This window comes from Haemaphysalis longicornis, unplaced genomic scaffold (assembly GCF_048455015.1).
Source record: "Haemaphysalis longicornis isolate Haplotype H1 unplaced genomic scaffold, Haemaphysalis longicornis Haplotype H1 scaffold_7, whole genome shotgun sequence".
NCBI lineage: Eukaryota > Metazoa > Arthropoda > Arachnida > Ixodida > Ixodidae > Haemaphysalis > Haemaphysalis longicornis.
The window spans coordinates 126,143,573-126,164,751 of NW_027526422.1; the positions used below are offsets into that span (position 1 = coordinate 126,143,573).

At 45.1% G+C, this 21,179-nt stretch overlaps 1 protein-coding gene across 1 annotated transcript in view; it reads right to left on the minus strand.

Annotated features, from left to right (window-relative positions):
- LOC144146518 (neprilysin-like) overlaps positions 1-21,179 on the minus strand; it is a 52,888-nt gene that overhangs the window by 28,870 nt on the left and 2,839 nt on the right. The window contains exons 2-7 of the mRNA XM_077678463.1: positions 17,338-17,434; positions 16,692-16,871; positions 15,738-15,821; positions 12,674-12,807; positions 10,589-10,808; positions 4,307-4,411 (exon numbers count right to left, since the gene is read on the minus strand). Coding sequence (XP_077534589.1) covers positions 4,307-4,411; positions 10,589-10,808; positions 12,674-12,807; positions 15,738-15,821; positions 16,692-16,871; positions 17,338-17,434 — 820 coding nt within the window. The remainder of the gene's footprint in view (positions 1-4,306; positions 4,412-10,588; positions 10,809-12,673; positions 12,808-15,737; positions 15,822-16,691; positions 16,872-17,337; positions 17,435-21,179) is intronic.

The following is a 21,179-nucleotide window of genomic DNA, read 5'->3' on the forward strand; positions in this document are numbered from 1 at the left end:
GGGCATCATGCGGGTTAAAAAAGCCTTCGGAACCTCCGTACAACAGAACCAAGCAGCACCAACTTCCGTATCTTATTCTAACATGCGCAGTATTCTTCAAAAACGTACAGAACTGTGCTCGTATCTCGATAACACAAACTGCGACGTTTTAGCCTTAACTGAAACCTGGCTCTACCCTGATATTACTAACAACGAAGTACTGCCAGACTGCTGCAATTTTGTTATTTACCGGAAGGATAGGACTACCAGAAGGGGCGGAGGTGTCCTATTCGCTGTAAAAAAGCATATTACTTCTTTTCTTGTAGATGTAACAACTCCCCTAGAGTTACTGTGGATTTGTATTACGTCGAAATCTTCACAATATATTTTTGGTGTCTGTTATAGACCACCTGATAGTCCTGAGACTTTTAATTCCGATTTCCACAATAACCTCATTGAAATTACCGCTAAATTTCCAAAGGCCAATATTCTCTTAGTCGGCGACTTTAATTTCCCGGATATTGACTGGCCTAACCTAACTTCCAGAACTAGCGAAACAAGTAAATTCATAGAACTTACACTAGATTTCTCCCTAGAGCAATTAGTGAACGAGCCAACAAGAGGCTCAAATACATTAGACCTGGTATTTGCTTCCGCGCCCGATACGGTGAACCAGATTTATTGCTCTGACGGATTTAGCGACCACAAACTTCTGGAGTTCGCGATTACTACGTCTTTTACCGCACGTGTCACCATCCCCAAACAAATTTTTGATTACAAAAGAGCTGACTACGATTCCATAAACCGTGGCTTGGAAGAATTCTGCACTTGTTTTCTTGATAATTTTTCCAATCGTTCAGTAAATGATAACTGGTCTTTGTATAAGACAAAGTTATTGGAACTAATTGACACTCATATCCCACGTATATCTTTCCGCGTTAGTTCTTCAAAGCCATGGTTTAACAAAAAACTTCGCACTCTTCGAAATAGGAAAAAGCGTCTGTTTAAAATCGCCAAACGTTCAAAAACAGCCACTGCAACCAATAACCACAGAGCCTCAGAAAAAGCATACTGCAGTGCTGTTCGTAAAGCAAAGCAAAAGTATTTGTTACATGACCTACAATCTTTAATGACGCACAACCCTAAAAAATTCTGGAGAACAATATCACCTCCTAGCACATCTGATCACATTTCCCTTCGCAATGACACTGGCACCCCGATAACGCAAGAAGCATGCCCCCGAGTTTTCAACGACTTCTTTTCCGAGATGTTCACGAAAGAAGACTACTCCAGTATTCCATCGGTTTCAGATGTTGACTATCGATTTGAGTCCCATAGATATCACCATCGAAGGAATTACGTCACTAATCAAAAATCTTAACGTGTCCACCTCGTCTGGAATTGACACCATCAACACAAAAATTCTCCAGCAGACCGTTCCCTTTTCAAGCACCATCCTGTACCATATCTTTAAACAGTCCCTCGCATCAGGTGAAATTCCGTTTGATTGGAAAATTGGAAAAGTGGTACCGATATTTAAATCTGGGGACAAAAGCAAAGTAGAGAACTATCGTCCGATCTCCCTAACATGTATCGCGTCGAAACTCCTAGAGCATATACTTGCCTCCAAAATTGCGCAGCATTTGGAAGATAACAACTTTTTTTTCCCGAAACAACACGGATTTAGGAAAGGTTTTTCCTGTGAAACACAATTACTAGAATTTACTAACGATTTATTTTCTAATATGGAACAATATCTTCAAACTGATTGTGTATTTATTGATTTTTCGAAGGCATTCGATCGGGTACCTCACTGTCGTCTAATCGCCAAACTATCATCCTTGCATCTAGATTCATTAACTATCTCATGGATAAGAAATTTTTTGTCATTTCGCAAACAGTCCACAACTGTTGACAACAGCAACTCTCCGTTATGTGACGTTACATCCGGGGTACCACAGGGTAGCGTTTTAGGACCCTTGTTATTTCTTATTTATATAAACGACTTACCCGCTAACATTACCTCCTCCATCCGTTTATTTGCTGACGATTGTATAGTTTATCGAAAAATCTGTTCTCCAAGTGACCACGTTGCTCTTCAACAGGATCTAGATAGTATTAGGGAATGGTGCCTATCCTGGCAAATGTCGCTTAACATTGATAAGTGCAAATTAATGACCTTTAGTCGCAAGCGATTTAACTCTACCTTCACATATAACCTAAACGAAAGACCCTTATGCCCTGCACTCAGTTACAAGTACCTCGGAATACATTTCACGCCTAACCTCTTGTGGTCCACTCATGTAGAAAAAACCACCGCCAAGGCCTCACGCACTTTAGGTTACCTTAAACGAAATTTGCGCGGCTCCCCGGCCACCACTCGTCTAATAGCATATAAATCATTCGTTCGCCCCCAACTTGAGTTTGCGGCATCCATTTGGTCCCCTCACCAGGCATATCTTATCCGTGCCCTCGAGTGCGTACAGAACCGTGCGGCGCGTTTCATCACTGGTGACTATAAGCGAAACTCTAGCGTCACGAACATTAAGCTCTCTCTCTCTCTACCTACACTGCAGACACGTAGGAAGATAGCCCTTCTCGCCCTTCTACACAAAATACACTACAGTCAACACCCTTTCGACCTACCCTTAACAAAGCCGTCCCGTACATCACGTCGTCTTCATAATAACCTCAGCTACCAACGCCTTCCTAGCCGCACTAACGCCTTCAATTCATCAGCCTTGCCTAGCGCGATAATACTCTGGAACGAACTCCCAGATTCCATTGTTACATCCGTAATCCCGTAGTATTCAGAGGCGAACTGAGCAACTTTGTGTTCTAGGTACATTTTATTGCCAAGTTGCTATGTCCTTTTATTTGATACCTATGTGCGTTGTCATAGTATTGTTGTACATTCCTGTATACATAGACTGCCTTACCTGCAATATCTCCGGCCTCAAGTGTACATGCCATTAACTACTGTTTAAGGATGTACCTTCTTCGCGAGATCCCTACCTATGTAGATAAATATTCCAGCCCCCCTCACGCAATACTCCTACTCAGGAGCCTGTGAGGTCTCTGTAAATAAATAAATAAATAAATAGCAGTAAAAGAAACACCAAGCAGTGGTGACGCCTCCTTCAACACAAAGTCGGCGAGACAAGTGCCGTGTATTTGCATCCAAGCGGAAGTTAACCGAGTGCTAAAATACCTCAGTATCGATGTCTCTGACTTTTAGGGTTCAAGCACGTTGTTTAGGCTGCTGTTTGATCGCACGGGGTCCGCAATCTTGTTTTTCATTGATGCTTTGTTACGGCTTCTCAGTGCTTAAGGGGCTAAACTTTTAGCCCAAGTTTTAATAAAAAAAATTCTCTCTCACAGTTTGCTTATTTTGCATGTATGTTTTGCACCTTCAGGCGATTGGAATTTGGTAGAAGTGATATCGCCACCAAAACAGCGTAAAGTGTCTTAGGCGTAGAAACCCCTTTTGCTTTTTTATAACTATCGATTTATTTCATTGTAGCTTGAAATACTACTGAATTTCTACGCTACATGGTAGTCTTGGGGAAAATTAAGGTTTAAGGTATCTGCAAGGCAAATGAAAAATAGCTATTGCGCGACCTACCTTTCTGGTAATTCTTTTTTTCTAGCGTGATTCAAAGCGTCGCACAACAGTCACTATCATTTTTTCATACCTGGACGCTATTGGTTATCCATATTGATTATCTGGGCCCGTCTGTTCTATGTCTTGCGCTTTTTTGAGAAGTGAGCTTAGCTTTCTCAGAAGCATCAAGGCTTGAAAAGACTGGGGTGCGATTGAAAATTGGATCAGGTAAGAAGTTCCACTTCTAACAGGTCAGAAGCTGCACTTGTAACCCTAGTCACCACGAGTGAAAGCTGAAGCGTACGGCTGCCGGCCCAGCCCCTACACCATCCATGGCGAGACATTGCGACCATGCACCCGCGAAGCCGCCACTAAAACTATTGCCTCTTCATGTGGTACCGCAACGGCGAGGATCTAAGCAAGCACAACTGCGACGCGTGTCTCTGCAGCGAATTATGTGGCGTGACGTTACACCTGCCACAGATGAAGATGATTGAGATGCGATAAAGTACTAAATCTGCAGGTTCCGCAATCCGCAAGTTCCGCAATCATAAATTTGACGCATGGCGTCGCAAACGTAAGAGCAGTATGGCGAACCTTACGTCAATGAGCAGCAATGATCTAGCATAAGTCGCTGGGTGCCGTGGGACAACATTGAGCGCCGCGTTGTCCTTGGTGGACACAATTTGCGTCTGCAGTAAAACCAAAAGGAGCGGTACCTACTTTCGAAATAGCATGCTGTCTCGTTGCCCGAGTCATCCACTCGTTGTAGTCGAGGTTGTGGGACATGGTAGTTTTGAGCTCCTCACACATACGCTCCACTTGTTTCTGGAAAGAAAATGTAACCGCAAATACGAAATTACCAGTACTGATAACATCCTTTGATATTCTACAAGCCATATATCTACAAACTCAATAAAACAATGATATGCATCACAAGTAGTTTGCGGACCCATGCTATGACACTTGCTATCACCCCCAAAATAAAGTTGAAGCTTTTAGGCATTGTCACCATCATCAGTTAAGCTTCTTCGAATAACTATAAAAAACATCTATGTGCATCATCTTGGAACCGAGTAATCAACCCGTGTTGAAGGTAGGTTCTACCAGAGTCCTTTAATGCATCTCTGGTCATGAAACTCCCGGCCAAGTTTTGTACGGGGACAAAGGCTACCGCGAGGGGCGCCAGCGCAGATCGGAGGGCATCGGGTGGCCACCGCTGCTCTGTAACCAGACCGGCAGGCAGGAAGGCAGTAGCAGCATGCCCGTTCGCAGCAAATTTTTTCGCCACTCATAAAATGATATGTCCATTTGAGCGGCCCACGACACGTAAAGCGAAAGCACACTGCTGCTAAGGCGGCGAGCGTCTGTTTTACCTTACTCCGTGGTCTGTTCCCAGCCAAACGCGCTCTGACCACGCCTCCGGCTGCCCTCCGATCAACACCAGCGCCACGGCGTGGCAGCGAACGAAGCTCTCCCATAGCGTGACGGCGAAGTTTCATGACCAGGAAGGCATTGAAGGACTCTGGTTCTACGTACCAATGAAGTACAGAGATTTTTATTTTTTATTTATTTCATATTACCCCTAAAGGCCCTCAATGAGGGTATTACATAGGGGGGGGGGGGGGGCATACACGCACTGAAACCACATGTTCAAGCAGTATTAGACAAAATAGAAAAAAGTAGAAAAGAACAAGAAAACCTGGGTTCAAAAAAAGAAGATAGAAATGAACGAGAAGAAGAAAAAAGAAAAAAAAAAGGAAAGGGAAAGCAAATTTAATTCTACAAAATATGGCAGGAATACAATGTGTTAAAAATAATTTGAACGAATAAACGGATTGCGCTTGCGCAAGACGGTGACAAGGACATTGCTCTACGGAATTAGTTAAGTACAGTTGAATACAGCAAAACGATGAAGGGCAAAAAAGAGAACAGCGGTGGGGGCACAATAATGCATATCAAAAAACAGTACAATTCAAATCATCACGGTTGGCGAAGCAGTTCTTGAAATTTAGTAATGTCAGTTTGAGTTGCTATATCTGAGGGTAAATCGTTCCAGTCAGATATGGTGTGGGGCAGGAATGAGTGTGCATACAAGGACGAGTGACACAGTGGGCGCTTAACTTTGTTGGGATGATCCCTGCGTGGAAAAATGGCTGATGGAGGCTGAAAGAAATCGCTGTGAAGTGTTGGGTGGAAATAGATTTTGTGGAAAAGGGACAGACGAGCATGAGCGCGACGAACGCATAACTTATCAAGTTCAGCTTGCTGTTTTAATGTTGTGACGCTTGATAATGTAGAATAATCAGAAAAGATGAAGCGAGCAGCACGGTTCTGTAATGACCCGAGGTTATTTGTAAGATATGATTGATGAGGATCCCAGATTGCAGAGGCATATTCTATTTTTGGACGAATAAGGGTGACATATGCAAGTCTTTTTACATGAGATGGGGCTTGTTTTAGATTACGCCTGAGTAGTCCTAAAGAGTGGTTTTCTGACGCAAGGATAACGAATATGGTGGTGCCATGTTAAACCATTGCTGAAGTGAATATTTCAATCAAAATATTTTCTTTGTTCTTGCTGCAGGGTGTAATACACGAATAATACACCGAGTTCTCTAACGAAAAGCACGAGGGTACCCGCCGCGGTGGCTCAGTGGCTAAGGCGTTGCGCTGCTGAGCACGAGGTCGCGGGTTCAATTCCCGGCCGTGGCGGCCGCTTTTCTGATGGAGGCGAAAAGCAAAAACGCCCGTATGTACGAGATTTCGGCGCACGTTAAAGATCCCCAGGTGGTCAAAATTAATCCGGAGCCCTCCACTACGGCGCGCCTCATCGTCTGCGTTGCGTCGGCGCGTTAAACCCTACAATCAAAAGCACGAGGAATGAAGCTGCTCAGCACGTGGCTGTCGCTAAAACTACTATATGTTAAGCTTTGATTTTAACCAATTCCTACCAAACATACGTTTGATCGAACGTCTTTAACTTCTCCGTTGCATCTTTCTCACCTTCCATTTTCATTTACAGCGAAGTAGCCCGCAGTACAGGGGCCTCTATCTTATGTGATCACCTTCGAAAACGAATACAGTATCATACGCACCGATGCACGGTGGCCGTGGAACAAATACAAGAGCATCAATAATTTTAGATGCGAAGCATCTCATGCTCGGAGCTGTGTCCCTCCCTCCCTTGTTGTCGTTGTTCGCCGTCCACACTCTACTGCGCATGCGCGTCTCTTCAGCCCCGTCAGCGTCTGGGCTGACGTCAGCACAGTCCACTATAAAAAGAAATACTTAGGCGGCGCCCGGTTTCGATCCCATGACTCTCTGGCCGCAACGGGAGGTACGTGGCGCTCTTCCCACTGCGCTACAAACCGATACGGGGGCATGTGCTACGAAAGCACCTTATGCCCTTTACTCATTCAAACTACGTCAAGAAGCCACTAATACAACGAAAGCACACGAAGCTGAACGGCACCGGAAACGACGAACTGAAATATAATGGGAACTTCAGTCGACCCCATGGCTGCTCCGCATACTTCAGGGTTCCCCTACGGGAAGATGGTGTAATTTTTATCAATGAAATTTTTTTTCAGAACTGCTCCACTGTGCGGCGTTAAGTCACAAATCCAGATTCTGGAATTTTTAAATTCTCAGTCAATTGCCAGCGCTAATAGCAGTCCGACAACATGCCCCAGTTTCAGGTGCGAGGACAACGTACTGAACTTCATTGTAGATAACGATTCGCTAAGTGAGCAGTTTTACACTCAGCCCCTCTGCCTTAGGGGCGCCCTCAATAGTTTATAAAGCGAAGCTTTTGTGTTCTGACTGTAACGCGAAAATACCGGGTGAAGTAAAAGAAAACGCTTCCCGAACCGGAATCGAACCTGGGCCCATCGCCTTAAGGAGCCGGCGTGTATCCTATTGCTCCAATTTGGCCTTTTTTTCTTTGTTAACTTTTTTTGCACACAATACACGCCACGGATAGATTAAAAACTGTCGGCTGAACATCGGCTGACGGAAAGACTTAACATAAACATCAAACGTACACAGTTATTCTAGTATAGGTAGCCATCCCATATCGGGCGTCTGGCACTTGTGCGCTTCATAGAGCAAACTAACACTCTGTGCAAAGTATTTGCCCACAGTGAGGGCCTGCGGGTCAGCGTGGCGCACCGCCATCCACGACCTCCAAATGGCATGCAATCCCAGAGCCATGATGAGGTCGTATACGGCACACTGTATACTTGGGGTGAAACGGGGTGAAACGGGCAGGTCTATCTTTAAGGTCCTTTGCGACACATCCCCCAAAAAGATGGCGTCCCAGCACTCCACGAAAACGTGCTCAATAGCGTCTGGTTTGTTGCACAAAGTGCACGTTGTAAGGCCAGCGACAAACAAGCCCTTCTCCTGCATCCACGTCTTAACGGGAAGTGTACCGGTGTGTAGTTTAAAGAAAAAGGTTTTCACCGGGGCGGGGACGGCCATCTTTTTAACACGAGATAACACGTCCTGGCCAGGAACAGATCTATACACCGATCGGTAAAGTGGCACAGGTAACAACACATCATTTAGGTCTTTAGTAAGTGCCTTTCTTGACACAGATGATAAGTACTCCAGTAAAAACCGTACTGCTAGAAACCTGAAGGAGTCTACAACCTCCTTCATATATCCTTAAGGGCTGCTATAGCTTTCGTCTGCGGACGAGACAATATATGTTGGCAACGCTTTTGACAGCAAACTTTGTAAACATGTTCGCAGAAAAGGGTCATTCGTATCCCGTACGAACAAAAACCGATTAACAAGCTGGCGAATGTATACGTGACAAAACCCAACCCCGCCCTCCTTAACACACCGGAAAAGATTGGTGCTGCTTGAACGCTCCGAAACTGAAGACCAAATGAAGAAGGCAAACACACGGTGTATTTTATGAACTTGAACTTGGGAGGGAGCTCCCTCTCGGCATGGTGTTAACTCAGTCCAAACTCAGACGTCAACCAAAGAGTCCGTCCCGAGAAAGCTTCGCGTTCAATTATCGTCGTTAGACGGATGGCTGCATGATTTTTTTAAACGTGCTTGTCGCAGTTTTTCAGTGCATTGCATTATAAGCCTAGTAGCCCCGATCTGGGAGCGCGTTCCACCCTGCATTTCCAGAAAAATGCATACACCTCGCACGTTCCACCTGTAATCTTTATAGTAGCCAAATGGAGATGCTTGGCCGAACGAAATATTGAAAAATAAAATAAAACAAATATATAAAAAGGTACGGAAAATGACGAACCGTATAACGCCATGCATTTCCGCAATAATGCATATTTCACTGAAGCTCCACCTGTAGTCGTTATAAGAGGGTAAATGGAAATGATTGTTCGAACAAAATTTTGAAAAATTAAATACCAAGAAAAATACAACAAAGCAGGAAATCCCAAACCGCGTAACGCCCTGCATTTGCACAATTATGCAGATTTCGCCAAAGTTGCAGCCGTAATCGTTAGATTACCGTAGATGGAGATAATTGTTCGTACAAAAGTTTTCACTATAACAACATAAAACTGTATAAGAAAATTGCGGAAACTGCCGAACCATGTAATGCCTTGCATTACCACAATGATGCACATTTCGCGGAAGTTCAACCGGTAATCGCTGTAAGAGCGTCAATGGAGGCAATCGGTAAAACAGAATTTTGAAAAACTAAAAAACAAGAAAAATATACAAATACGGAAACTGGGGAACCCTGTAGCGCCCTTCATTTACAAAAAGTGCAGGTATGGCGAAGTACCACATGTAATCGTTATATTAGCGTAAATGAAGGTAATAGGTCGGACAGGATTTAGAAAAACAGAAACAGTTGGCTCTACAGAACTCACCCTCAAGACAAGCGGCATAAGAATGCTACACATTACTAGACTATTGCCTGTATGTAGGCAATTTTTAATTGATCACTTACATTTCCTTCTTTCAAAACTGGCCTGGAAGCGACATACCATGTTGGTCCTTTTTTTGTTTTGTTTTTGCGGTGAAGGGTGACGGTTGTGATTCCGTCATTACGTACTTTGCTAATCGCGGAAGCAAAGCAATAGGCGAGAACGGTATAGTGATGCGAAACTTCTTGCCAGCACGGTTTCGCAGTCGTTTTATTACTCTACATATTTATTCGTCTTTATAGTTCTGTGTTTCTGTTCAATCAGGCACTGAAGCTCTGTAATAATATTGAATACATTGCGCCTTGCTTATACACTCCCTTCAAACTCACGTTCAGTTTTGTTGGAATGAAAAAAAAAAACATTTTAATAAGGAATACGTAGACTGATGATGATGATGGTAATGGCGGCGGTGGTGGCTGTGGTGGTGATGACGTAATCTGTTGTTGAACCAGGACAAAATGTCTGGCCTGCCAAAGCCGCGTAGAGCTTGATTGGCTCAGCCCAATAGATAACATTATCTACACCTTGTAAAACGCGTTTTTTCGGTATTGCTTCTTGACCCGGTAACAACTTTTATTTGTAGTATTCATTTGAGCCACAATGCGCTATCCCCTAATTTTACAAACAATCGAACATGTTCTTCCTAGTGGCTCTGAAGGATGACAGTTTTCTTACAGCAATGATGCTTGCCCGAAGCGGTCCAAATACAATTGTTTCTCAATGAAGCCCACTCCGCTTAATATATCCTCTCAATCGAAAGTCGAAATACATTATAAATATTCTCTGAATATGGGTGTGCGAGCCATGCCATTTGAAACCTTTCCGTGTCTTAACGATGCATCGGAGCCGCAAACAATCAGACACGACATTAGGCTATGGAGTCCTCGAGGCTTACATTTCTCCCATGTTTGTGTTACAAAATATCAAAAGTTACAGCATGGCACAGTACTACTGCAAGTTCAGTACAAAAACAGATGAACGTTCCGATCAGCCGATCCGGGCTCACAACTCAATTTCCCCAGAAATTTCACAGAATAAAGGAGCCACTTAACGTCTTGTTCCATAACGCAAAAAAGACCCGCACCTGGGCATTGCGGAGCGGAGCGGAGTCGTTGCGGAGTAGCCAGCCAGCCGCATGGGGCAGTTTTTCGAGCAGGTCTTGCAGGCAGTGCTCGGAGCGCGGTGTATTCGTGGCAAGGCCGAGCTTACGCAGGAAGTCCTGTCGGATGTCCAGGAACAGCTCGCTAGTGTAAGGGCCTAGCTCCAGGATGACGCGCCATGTCATGTAGTTGATCAGGTGCCGCCTGCGTTTCGGACAACGAGGTTGCCTTACATGTGTACTCGCACAGTTTAATGTGTCGTAAAACAATATTCTTTACAGAGATTATGCTCTACAGAGTAAACTAAAGTCTACGTTAGATTCCAAAACGAACACGTTTTGAGGCCTTAGGGTAAAGGAAACTTCCTCTGCTATCCGAGTAGCTTACGATAATGTCAACGAGAAACATTACGTCGCGGTTTTCTGTTTATTCTGATAAGACAAATCGCGTGTTGTGTTTTACCTGGTATGTAAAAATGAAACTCTCCAAAGTAATGTTGCAACTTCTACACATTAGAAAACAGTTGCAGCTATGCTGTTCGCGTGACTCCGTTCTTTAGCTACTGATCATTCTTTTACGCAATACGACAAATTCTCGCTGTCTGTTCCGCCCCCACGGCAAGTTTACATTTGTCCGGGAACCGAGAATACGAACGAAGGACTCCACTAAAGCACAGCATGCAATGTAACTTTAGGGAGCCATTTTAACTTGTTTTTTAAGGTAAGTCCTTTAAAATGAACAGAATTTCTTCCAGATACACCAAAAAAACTAGCCACGGCCTTACACTTTGCCACACCATCCCCATTGAGAAATCCTCTCGATTGAAAAAAGTCCAGTGGCCTGAATATATGTTATTAACAGTTTGTGTGTAAACCAAAAGCTCATTCTTGTTATAGTGGTGACCCAAGAAAAAGTGATCAATAATTTTGTTTTTTAGCCTGGAGCGTTGTGGCAGGGACCAACTAACACGAATGCGCACATTAGCCCGGTAACGTACACCTCCTTGCGCGATACCACGACGCAAACGCAACGAAACCTGCGGCAGCGGCGTGACCGAATGAGCACGTAGCCACATGAAGGCACTGCGATGTGAAAATACAAGAGCAGGCATGTATCATAATTGTAATAACCCAAGGGCACGTTAGGGCAAGCGCAGCAATACTTATAAAGATCGAACAGTATGTGATTTGCTTTAATTTCGAATTCCTGGTAGATTTTGCCATGAGCATCTATGTAATGTAGCATAGTGTAAGTTGAGATCATGTCCATTGCAGAGAGGCGCATCCAAATACCTGCGGCACTTTCTGCGGCCGTGTAGTCCGCCGGCGCTTAGTGTTAGACCTGGCAGCCCTAAGCATCAGACTGGGGTAGCGCTAGCCTACGACAACGGAGCGTTGCTACTACACTGGGTTGACTTGGGCGTGCTGAACCTTTAGTTTTTTCAGCCTCTTTCGCAGTCTGATATCCAGCGTCCTCATGCGTTCTGTTTCTATCGGTCTAATAAAGGAGTCAAGCCCCTACAGGCCCCATTATACGTAGGCCTGCCACAGCCGTACTTATCAGCATGTTTATAACATACATACATACATACATACATACATACATACATACATACATACATACATACATACATACATACATACATACATACATACGTACATGCATACATACATACATACATACATACATACATACATACATACATACATACATACATACATACATACATACATACATACATACATACATACGCCCCTGCGTGCGTGCGTGCGTGCGTGCGAGCGTGCTTGGATGCATGCAAGCATGCATGTATTCCGGCTATACATACATTGGCTGTCCCGGGTTATTGTTTGTGAGTCGCAACCTCAAGAGCTTTCGACTGTACACATTGCCTCTTGGAATTGTTCGTGTTGAAGAAATGTAAGAGTACTGCTGCCAACTGAACGAAAATAAGTATATGGTAGCGCTTCCTCACTGGGTTTCCTCCGCATGCCTTCTGTGGCGTCACACTGCTCGTACTTACCGGAAAGTAACGTTCAAAGCTACGTATGAACATCTTGTCAGCGCACCTTATGACCGGTTGGCGGAACAAATGCGACAGGTAATGCAGGTACTCCTTGCTCCAGAGGACAACCTCAAGATGGGAATGATCAGTGACGTTGACGCGTTCGGTAACCTTGCGGATAATCTCCGGGAATGGGGCCTGGAAACAAAATATATTATGGCAAAAAGTACGGCGCGAAGTTTTACTCCTGCCCGTTCATGACGCCTGAGCGCAAGACTGATCTCTATGAGAAATAAGAAATAAGAAATATGAAATAAGAAATAAGAAATAAATAATTTACAGAGTTGGTAGATCAGAAGGTCCGGAGATCAAAAAAGCAGCAGGGTCGTGCTGGCAGAAAACCTTTCCTGGCAGCCTTAAGACGGGGATGGAAATTAATACTATGGCAACGACTACGTGCCTAACATCCATTGGGAGGATAGCTGGAGCACGAACAAGCGACCCCAAACAAGAATTCATGAGAAGAATATAACGCTGTAGTTCTAGGCAAACTAGGTATGCAGGATTGCACGCAGCCATTCTGCCCCCGCGCTGATGGAGTCGCCGGTAGAAGCAAGACAAAGTTTCTGAATGAGACGATAGGAGGCCTTTAATCGCACCCTTATATTATCATTTAATGGCACCCCCATATTTTCAATGTCTTTCTCCTCTTAGCTGGTGTTACCCGCACAGAGAACTACGGGATAATTTACAGAGAACAGCGATGACAAGGCGTACACAAGATTTGCTAACTTACAAATGCGCAAGGAAGTTAAGAATTCTATATGAGGAATTTCGGAAAGGAGACCGGCACATCAAAGGAATGTTTGTCGCTCGGATTTTGACCACAGAAAAAACTAAACATGATTGTGCCAGTACGCTTGTTTAACGTGGGCACTGTTTTTAAAATGCTGTGTTCTGGTTGCATGTATGTCGTTAGCCGTGCTTTTAATTGAACAAATATGTTGTGTATGACCGGTTTTACAAAAACGTTTTTGGGGGGCTCTTCATTACTACGGCTTCAAGATGCTATAGAATGTCCCTCTGATGGGCACCATACGTAACTTTTCTACAGACTCCACAAATTACCTTTAAATGGGAGCAGTCGTAGGCGACTTATAGATGTACATCCAGACGGGCTACTCGAATTCAGGAAGGTGGCTCATGGTATTATTGCAAAGCCCATTTGCCGATCGTGGTGGTGCACTACCTCGTAAAATGGCCAACATAGGTCTAGAATGAAATGCTAAGGAAGATTCGTTTTTGTGATACAGAGATTTGAAAAATTTTGGTAGAAACGAGACGCGAGTTGGGGACGAGCGCGTGAATCCAAGCATTGCTCTGGGATATCTACGCTGTGCTTTCGCGGAACGACGATTCAGCGAACCCCCGTTGGCCCAGCATCATGCACGAGCACAATTACTGCAGCACGCCGTAAGCCCAATAGCGCATCGGTGTTCTATTCTTCATAGGTACCAGTAACGTGTTGCGAAACCTTGGGCAAGTATAAACATATATCCACGTGCTTTTAACACTCCGTTTAGGCTTTCTCGGTAGGTTGGCCTCGCTCTGTAGGGGTTCCGCTAGCAGGCGGCAATCCTGTTGAACCGAGTTAACTCCCATGGGCGCCCGTCCTTTTTAGCACGCTGCGCTTTCGCGCCCGATAGAGGGGTTTCACGGCAGCGTCCGCGTAACCGAGTTAGTAAGCGAGGCACTCCAAGCCGAGGAAAACGGAGAAGCAGCGTGTGGTGAAGGGGGGGGGGGGGGGGGGCGGCACGCGCTTCTAAGGCGTCATCTCCCATCGAGACGCGGCGGTTCAATATGTCTCACTGCCTCCCCTCACACTTTCACCGTCGCTTCTCCCCCGTTTGCGGCTTATCCGAACCTCGTGACATTTGCAGGGGAGGTTCAAAGACGATTTCCAACAACATTCTCGGCGGCAGCAAAGCGCTGGGATTTAACGGCAGAGTAGCGCCCGCCGCCGTTCGTTCGCTGATCATGCGATCACTTCCTGAGACGCAGCAGATATGCGCTGTGACCGAGAAGGCTGCAGTTACCGCTGTGAAGAAATTTCGCAACGTTATTAGAGTAATAGTTGTGTGATTTTTAATAATTTTTACTTCGAACTGATTTCTTTTTATCACGCTTGTCATCTATTTATGATAGGTTTGTGCGTCGCAAATGAGTTTTAGAAACTTGCTTCGTTTAGGTCCGTGCCAGCTCTTTTTTTTGCAGGAATCAGTGATTTAGTCCCTTTTATGTATGTTTCTGCTACTTTCATGACTACGCCTGGCCATTAGCGTGGTTTTATACGTGTTGGGCGGACTATGCTGGGAATTTTGTTTTAGTTGCATGGTTCGCGAAAATTTTCTCAGCGCACTGAGGCGGGATATCTCATATTTTTTGGGGGCTCGGAACCACAGAAAAGTAGGTGCCGAAGATAAGGCTCTGAAGGGCGAAGCGAGGGAAGAGGCGGCAATCGCGTTGATTGGGACGTGCATGCTCACATGCTATCAGCCTCAAACTAAGCGCTATTAGTAGATGTCGCCCGCGCAGTGCGAAGGAGTCCGCTAGATAGTTATAGCCGCCCGTTTTGATCACTGTAAGGCTAAGCTAAATCTCCTCACTAACAGGAAATTGTGATATAAAAGGCTAGATATTTCGAACTACCCAGTGTGCCAAAGAGCAATAGTTCGGCAAGTTCCTCTCAGAGTTATCTTAACAAAGGAAGTGCAGTTGTCTAAGCAATTATGACAATTTTTGCGAGGTCTCCTGCTATTCACAACGTCGATACCACCTGTGATAAGCCAGAAAGATGAAGGCCTACAAATCATACAATGGAACTGTTACAATACGAGGTAGTTCGGCAGAAATACCTTTTTCCAGTTGTGTTTTTTGCCAAGCTGGTGAAGTATCCACAGTTCGCGTAGCGCTACCTATCGTGTAGATTAGTATAAAATGCATGGTTGGCTTGCACGACAACTGCATGATGGCTCCAACACACTGTGCAGGAAATATCCGTGTGCACCAAAGGAAGCAATAACAATGATGCTGTTGTTGAGCCACAGTTTTACATAAACAGCACTCACCATATTCGTTTCGTTCAGTGCTGAGTACTGGGTCAGAACACCACTCCATAGAAAAGACTTCTCGCTGTAAACCATTTCGACAGTCTGCAAGAAATTATAACCGTATTATACACACACACAATATATATATCTAGTTCCAAAAAACGGTTTGTGCGTTTCAGGTTAACCATCTTTGGAAAAGACCGGCCGCCAATCCGACTACTCCATCGTGCATGTGTGTATGTATGTATGTATGTATGTATGTATGTATGTATGTATGTATGTATGTATGTATGTATGTATGTATGTATGTATGTATGTATGTATGTATGTAGTATGTATGTATGTATGTATGTAGTATGTATGTATGTATGTATGTACGTATATATGTGTGTGTAGGTTAACTAACCTGTAGGGATAAGATATCGCGCCCTATGTCAAGCACACCGTACAGTAGTGACCCCGGCGGAACTTTAAATCACCTAAATAATCTTCAAATATGCTGCTTTTTAGGTTAATTTATCTGCATTAAGTTCTGAGAAAAACTATAGTAGATGAATGGCAGAAGAATGAACAACTTTTTATTTTATCCTTCAAGTTCATTGTCAAGCTGTTATCCCCGCTTCCATATTTCCCGCAATTACAATGCAAGAAAATACAAGACCGTTTAAGCAGTACTGCCAATTTCTCCAAACAAACTAAACCGAGCCAAATAAACAGTCCGGACACAAGGGCACATCTTTCCCGTATGCAACAGTGTTTTACAAGTTTCCCTTTGTGTGATCTCATGGCCTTCAGCACCACCATTATAAAAAAAATGCTCGTAAATGCATGAACATGTCCTTGAAAATCTCAGATTTTGTTGCTCATTCGGGATTTTCGACAACAGTCATCTGGCTGGCTGGCAAAAGCTGAAGAGGCTCTGCGTAAGAAGGACACCAGGAGATTGAGAGACATAGGCAAGAGGGAATTCACCATGGCGAGGTTCTCTTCGAACTCGACGATGTCCCTGGCGACGGTGGAAAGGCGCACGTCCGTACGGAAAAAGCGTGCCACCTGCACGATGAAGTCGTGGTAGTGGTCCAGCACTTGTTCTTTGCTCGGGTAGTGGAATCGCAGGAGTCCTTCGGGTAGGCCGAACTGTGGACTGTCAATCTGCAGCAAACACGGGCGTTCGGGCGTGTTTTCACCTCAATACAAGATTTGCTCACCTTCACAAAAAATATGGCTAAATATTCTCAGGCAGAACAACCTAACAGAAGAAATAAATGTTACGCTAGTCGCAGATAGGGTGACCACCATTCCACTAGCAAAATGCAGGAAACGATGAGGAAGCGGGGATTGACACAGCACAATGCGAAGTTAGATGCAATAAATTGTTTTATACCTTTTGGATGGAGTTTTTGCTATAGTATATGGTATCTAACGCTGTATGCATCCGCACAACTAAATCTCTCCTTGTGGCAACGCCGCCAGCAATAGAAGTGGGATGTGAATGCTTTGTCAGTTTCGGCCACCAGGCGGCAACCGATGTGCTCCACTGCATTGGTTGGTAAAACTTTATTGAATGCCTGGAGAGCTTACGCTGACCGGGCCTAAGTCACCCGCTTGGAGGCCTCACCGCTGTCCTCTTCGCCCGTTTGGGGGCGTCGATGTCCTGCCGCTTGACCACCTCACAGGCCTGCTGTACGGCCCAGAGTTGATCGTCCAGGCTGGAGCTGCACAGGGCAGCGGACAACCGCGGTTTCTGGAGTTAGCACCGTGCGGATCCTTGGTACAATCCAAGAGCATGTGGGTTAAGGCGGCTACCTTTTTGCGTTATACCTCACGAGTGTTCGTCGTGTATATTTCTGGAAACATCCTGTGATAGTCTGCCAGGCTAGGATACGTGCACGTCCAGCCATTTGTTACTCTCACAGCACGCCCCAGCGTGTTCCTATAGCTTGTGTCGTTACGCGGGTCACAATGGTGGAGCAATTGGCTCACGGACTTCTTCCTGGGCATGCAGGTATCTCTGCATGCCATCCCTAATCGAACGCATCGCTCCTTAATGATGCCACTGTGCCCTCCCCACGACATAACGTTGGCATAAATCTCCCTATTCACCCATAAAACGTGAAATAGTTCTTGCTCAAGTACTATATTTTTTAAATGTTCATTTCTTATCTCTCACGGTGCCAGGGACAATCACCCTCAATGTGGGACAGTTCCGCGAGTTGCGGGAAGGGAGGTCTCCATAGTAAGAGTCGTAAAGTTCAAGCCTACGGCTTCCACAGACGGAGTTGGGTGCTCCCTGCGTTGGAATGTGAGGGAGTGAAGCTTTGCTCAAAATGATGACAAAATCAATGCTTATAAAAGGTGGGGTGCCATTATGACCACTGGGGTGGGCCGCAAGATTTGTGGCGTGTTCAAGACTTACATTTTGGTCAAGTGATGGTCTTGACGGCTGACAAGGCATGAACATATTTTGCTCTAAAAAAGTGTGGAGACACCCCAGCAGCGTAGACGTCCGTACTAATGTGCAAGAGGGTGGCAGGCTTCCCAAAAAATTTAACCAACTTGGTTGCCTCACGTTTGTGGCAGCTCAACAGTGCTTAATTTCTTCTTAGGCCCTCAGGTTCCCCACTTTCGGTGAGCTGCACGAAAACCCATTAAGAACACCTCGCTTCACTTTCACGAGAAGTGCTTGCGGCGTGTAATTTTTTCCGATCGTCTGTGGGTCCTGAGGGCAAGTTCACAGTTAAAGGCAAAAGTGCTGTCCTGTATTGCGTCTTGGCATGCGGTCTCGCTTTCCCTTTACGGCTAATGAAGCACTAAAGTCTGCTTCTACATCTCTTTGGCGCGGTATCAGTCACCACGCATATGCGCTAGCAGACCGAGTAGCCCCTGAAAAATGAAATGTGGGAGGCAGTATGTGAGAGTGAGAAGGGGGCAAATATATGTGGCGTTTCTGGCTATAGAGATGATCCCAACTTCGTTTGACGTCATATGATTATTCTGGCTGTTGACAAATCACGGTCTCTAATGAGCGCGCTCCTCGTCACCGCAAAACAGAAGCAGTCAGTACAAAACACACTTGCACTGGTTGTCACCACCCATCTTCTCCAATAGGGCGACAAACTTGGATATGGCGAATTACTCATTGCGGGGGATTTTGCTTTGATGTTCTTATAGGGAACGCGTCAGAGAATACAAAGTTCGATGTTACACCATGACATAAACGTCACAAAACGGGGTTGAATAAATCTGCATTACAAAATTACGCTCGATATTGCAGTGCGTCTTCAAACACGATCTTCGGGGAAAAAAAAACAGCGGCACTGTTATTGCAACTGCGGCGTATTTCAGAGAGGTAATTGCTGTAACTTAAAGAGCTCATTCCGTGGTCGGCAAATGTTGTTGACGGCGGTCTGGTTTTTTTTTTGTTTTTTTTGGCACGCTGTGATTGTGAGCAGAAAGAAGTGTGCATGCGGATACATGTATGTGTGTTACCGTTATTATCATAAATGTTTGCGTCTGTTTTAATTTATTCTTGGTGATATCTTTCAGTTCGAACCTAAAGTAACGGTACCGAAGTTTCGAGAGTTGTCTACAAATGCATAAGCTGCCTTTACAGAATCTTAGCTGTACACCTAATCCCTTCAAAGTAGAGTTTTCTAGTGTACACAGATCCGTTGCAGCAAACACATACTACTAGTGGCAATGGAACCATTTTACATCAAAGTATAAAGATCTTGTTTGCTGCTAAAAGGTGCTGCACACAAAAGCTTCAGAAACTTGGCTTCCTTACTCAACAGAAATGTATTTGTAGAGCATTGTGGCAGGTGTTCTTTGTGTTGTTTGTGTTTATTTTTTACTTTTCTCATCGAATAATAGATCGAATCCTCTGAAGTTAGAATTACGTTTGTTAACGTGGCCCGTAATTTATTTGAATTTATGAGTATACTTTTATTGAAGCCCAATTCGACTCTGTGTGTGTAGGCAGACCAGTGGGGCGACTCCTAAGTACAGGAGTCCGTGGTTGTGGCTGGCAGGCCGGGCCCGTTTCACGAGGTTAAGCTGGGAACAGGGTTCTGAGCTGGACAGCTGCGGTGTCCACATTGAAGAGGAGGGGTAGGGACTGGGAAGGAGGACGGGTGGGTGGTAGCATTCCCGTACGATGTGATAAACAGTACGCCCTTCGAGGCAAAACTTACACTGTGGTGAGTGAGACGTCGCGAAGATCAAATGCCAAAGTGTATTGTGAGGGAAGGTCCGGGTTTGAAGTTGATGGAAAGTGATTTCGTCAGCCATCGTTAGAGAGGGATTAGGTGGCGGGAAAGTGCGGCGAGAGAGCTTATAATGTGTCCGAACGTCGTTATTGGAAAGTAGGGGGTGGGCATCCAGTGTGAGAGGAGGGGCGTCGGGGTAATTGGCGTGGTGTATCACTTCCCGGGCTGCGCCGTTGTCCGCTTCGTTGCCGGGCAACCCACAATGGGCAGGAGCCCATTGAATAGGACACTCCTCGGGGAGGTAAGGGGAGTGTTCATGATATGTAGGGAAGTGCGCAGAAATACACCGTTTTGTAGACGTCGGCAGACATCCTGCGAGTTTGCGATGGCTGTCAGGTAGTCGCGATGGGTGGAGGTAAGAGAGAGCGCAATGGCTGTATTTTCTGATTTAGTTTGTGTTGAGGCCATCGTGGAACCAGTGGCGATTATACGTTTTTGGATGTCTACGGTGGTGAGGGCATACGCCGATCGGTTTGGGTATGGGGTTGCATCGACGTAAAGCGTGTCTGGAAGAAGCTGGTAGTGGGTGCGGGTGTAGTTGGCCTCTGTCGAAGTGTTATGTATTTTCAAGCGTAAGAACAAGTCAGTAGAGGTTCGAGAGGGGAGACCGATTGCAGGTTTGCACGATTGTTTAATTAAAATGTTCTGTGTCTTGCGTTCTGCTCGCTTGAGGGAGAGGTACGGAGCTCCGTATGAGAGGCGACTAATGAGAGAGCTGGTGCTTTGCACGATAAAAGAAATTACGCCCAGGCATGAACCCAGTGTTAGTTATTGAGCGCGTCGTAACATGTGTTTCCGATTTTTTTAAGGCTTTCTCTGGACAAATCAAATGTGCGCTCACGAAGCGCGAAATTGATGAGCAGAGTTGATGTTCTTGCCTGCCGGCCTTCATTGTACCCTGGGGTCTATTATTCTACAGTTTCAATGATACATAGTGGGATGAGTGCTCGCCGTTGACTTGATTGTACACATGAGGCATTGTAACAGCGCAATAAACGACGAGGGACATAGGAAGAATTCGCTACACGGACGATGACTCATAATTAGTATTTTATTGGAAAAAAACACAAACTTATCGCCGAAACGTGCAACCTGATGTCGTCAAATCAAACAAAATTTGAAACCTCTGATAAAACCGCTAGAGGCCTGAAATCCGCTCACAGAGCTCAATGGCATAAAGCATTTTTCCCAC